This window comes from Eptatretus burgeri, chromosome 2, assembly GCF_056783735.1.
Source record: "Eptatretus burgeri isolate ZD-2024b chromosome 2, Ebu_testis_v1, whole genome shotgun sequence".
Classification (NCBI taxonomy): domain Eukaryota; kingdom Metazoa; phylum Chordata; class Myxini; order Myxiniformes; family Myxinidae; genus Eptatretus; species Eptatretus burgeri.
The window spans coordinates 66,459,140-66,461,639 of record NC_140962.1 but is presented as its reverse complement, the minus strand read 5'-3'; the positions used below and the strand labels follow the sequence as shown (position 1 = coordinate 66,461,639).

Below are 2,500 nucleotides of genomic sequence, written 5' to 3'. Positions count from 1 at the left end.
CGCTCACAACATGATGTCAACCATTGCTGCCGATCGTGAGTGCTGAGGTTTTTGGGGAACTCTATTGGTGAGACCTTGGACTTGTCCAAGTGTTAGTGGAAGATGGTGAAAACACTGTATCGATAAATCGCAATTTCCTTGGCTATCTCGGCCACCTTACCGTGGTAATCGGCCATGATTGGTGCTTCATTCTGGGCAATAGTTTAGGGTCAGTCACATCGGCTGATCATCCTGACCTGGGGTCATCTTTTAGGAGTTGCATCCATGCCTAAAATCATCTACCCATTTGCCTACTGTAGAATACGAGGTTGCATCTTCACTGGACACAGTCACCATTAATTTGTGGATTTATTTGGAGCTGGCACCGTCTTTGCATAAAATCTTTAATGCCACCTTGACGCTTAGTCTTGGAGCAGCAATCCATAATTGTACTCTCAAGTTATTCATGTCACAACAAACTTCTAGATGATACTCTGAAACAACAACATCCGATGAATGAAACAAATGTCATTTAGCCAGCGAATACATGCAAAAAATGCTGTGGCTTGAGTTTGCCAATGATTACCCCATTCCTCGAGGTTTTTTTTTGAATGCCCCTTTATACCAAAACTCCTCTTCTTCCCCTAACCTCAGCAAATGGCTGAGACTTTGACGCTGACTGCATTCTGTGCGCTAGCGTGGAAAGATGGTTTCACCGCACACAAATCTGGGAGCTACATTTGCTGGGCCATCATCAAGCAGGCAAGCCAAGTTATCTCAACACTTGTTGAACTTTAGTTGTCTTTCTGTGAAGTCCATGTGATGGTTTAGTGCACAGGTCCATCTTAATTCTTTTACATAAGGTTTCTCTGTCGTATGTACCAAAATAACAGCTATCACAGTTCCAATCTCCTGTGGGGGTCCCGGTGTCTAAGGCTCATGGAGGAGCTTGTATGTAACTCAGCCACAGGACAAAGACAGAGGAAAACATAAATGTAGTTTGATTATGAATTCCAAGGACAGTGGACTGAACACACACACACACACACACACACACACACACACACACACACACACACACACACACACACACACACACACACACACACACACACACACACACACACACACACACACACACACACACACACACACACACACACACACACACACACACAGTATGGGATTTCATATTGGGTTCCTTGCATCATGAGTCGTGGGTTCAGATGTAATTAGTCATATTTGTAAATGTAAGTTTTGCAACCTCGCTCATTCCCCAAGGGACAGGAGAGGCTGCTGTGCGTGTGTGCTTACAAGCATGCACCATCCAAGTCTGAGTCTGCACACAGATCAACTTTAATATAGCGCCCCCAGATGGCCTTCGGAACAGTTTGACAAAATGGTCTGATTTGATATTAACATCCAGTGGTGGTGCTTTTCTCTTAGCAGTCAGCGGTGAGTATTTAACGGGAGATCACATCCCCCCCAGGGAAGCCAACGCAGCACTTACCGTTTCAAGTCTTTGGTATGACTCGGCCGAGGTTCAAACCAGCCTCCCAGGCTCCCAGCTGATGCTCAATCCCACCGAGTCCGATTCTTTGTCAAATAACTACCCTTATATAAAACAGTGTGTATTTGTCTGTCCCCCTTAATAAGGACGATTTTGAGTAGGGTTTGAAAGGCCAATGTTTTAACATGACTTTGTAGTCTATTTTTCCAGGATAAAAAAAAATCTGAAAAACATTTTTCATAGAGTAATTAAGTCTCTTGTATTGGAAATGTAGATGGAAACTTGCAAATCGAGCTTGAAAGGCGGTGTACAGAAACTTTAAAAAAATAAATAAATACAAGCGGCAGGAAGGTGAAATTCCACTGCACATGATGTGCAACATTTACATCCGTAGGATATCTTGTAAATAAAGAGGATACAAGCACACCTGACGCGAGGCCGAGGCTTCAGACTTTGGTACGCTCACCAGGCTGTACCATCAAAACCAAGCGTCCCAGAAGAGAAAGACAATAAGATCACATTTGTACATGTGGTGTTTTAAAATAACGCTTCTTGCTGCAAAACATCATATCTTTGAATATTTGGAATAGAAAAATAACAACCCACCATTTTTGACAGGCTTTTACACTCATACATAGATATTGCTTCATTTTGTAGAATCCATTGTTCATAATTAAAATAAGATTGTAAGTCTTGTTGTTTCAAGACACACACTGCACAAAGCAAACGTTTTTTTGTATCTTGCAACCACTGCTGTTTAAAAGAAGTCAAACACAACCATTTCCATATTATAATTGTCATGATCATCATGTGAATAAGGCCAGTATGTATTTCTGTGGGACGTTTTTGATAATTGCAGAATTTTCTCGAAAATATCATTATATCTTCACTGAACATACGTACTTTCCTTTCTTCTTCCTCTTTATTAATGTTAGATACGACATGATTTTCTGGGGTAGAGGTAGTTGGCCAGACAACTCAACGGTAACTTGAATAATATTTAATACCTGA

At 41.5% G+C, this 2,500-nt stretch overlaps 1 protein-coding gene across 1 annotated transcript in view; it reads left to right on the top strand.

The window, feature by feature from the left end:
- Positions 1-2,500, top strand: part of XPO5 (exportin 5) — a 131,078-nt gene that overhangs the window by 120,912 nt on the left and 7,666 nt on the right. The window contains exon 30 of the mRNA XM_085869608.1: positions 634-741. Coding sequence (XP_085725734.1) covers positions 634-741 — 108 coding nt within the window. The remainder of the gene's footprint in view (positions 1-633; positions 742-2,500) is intronic.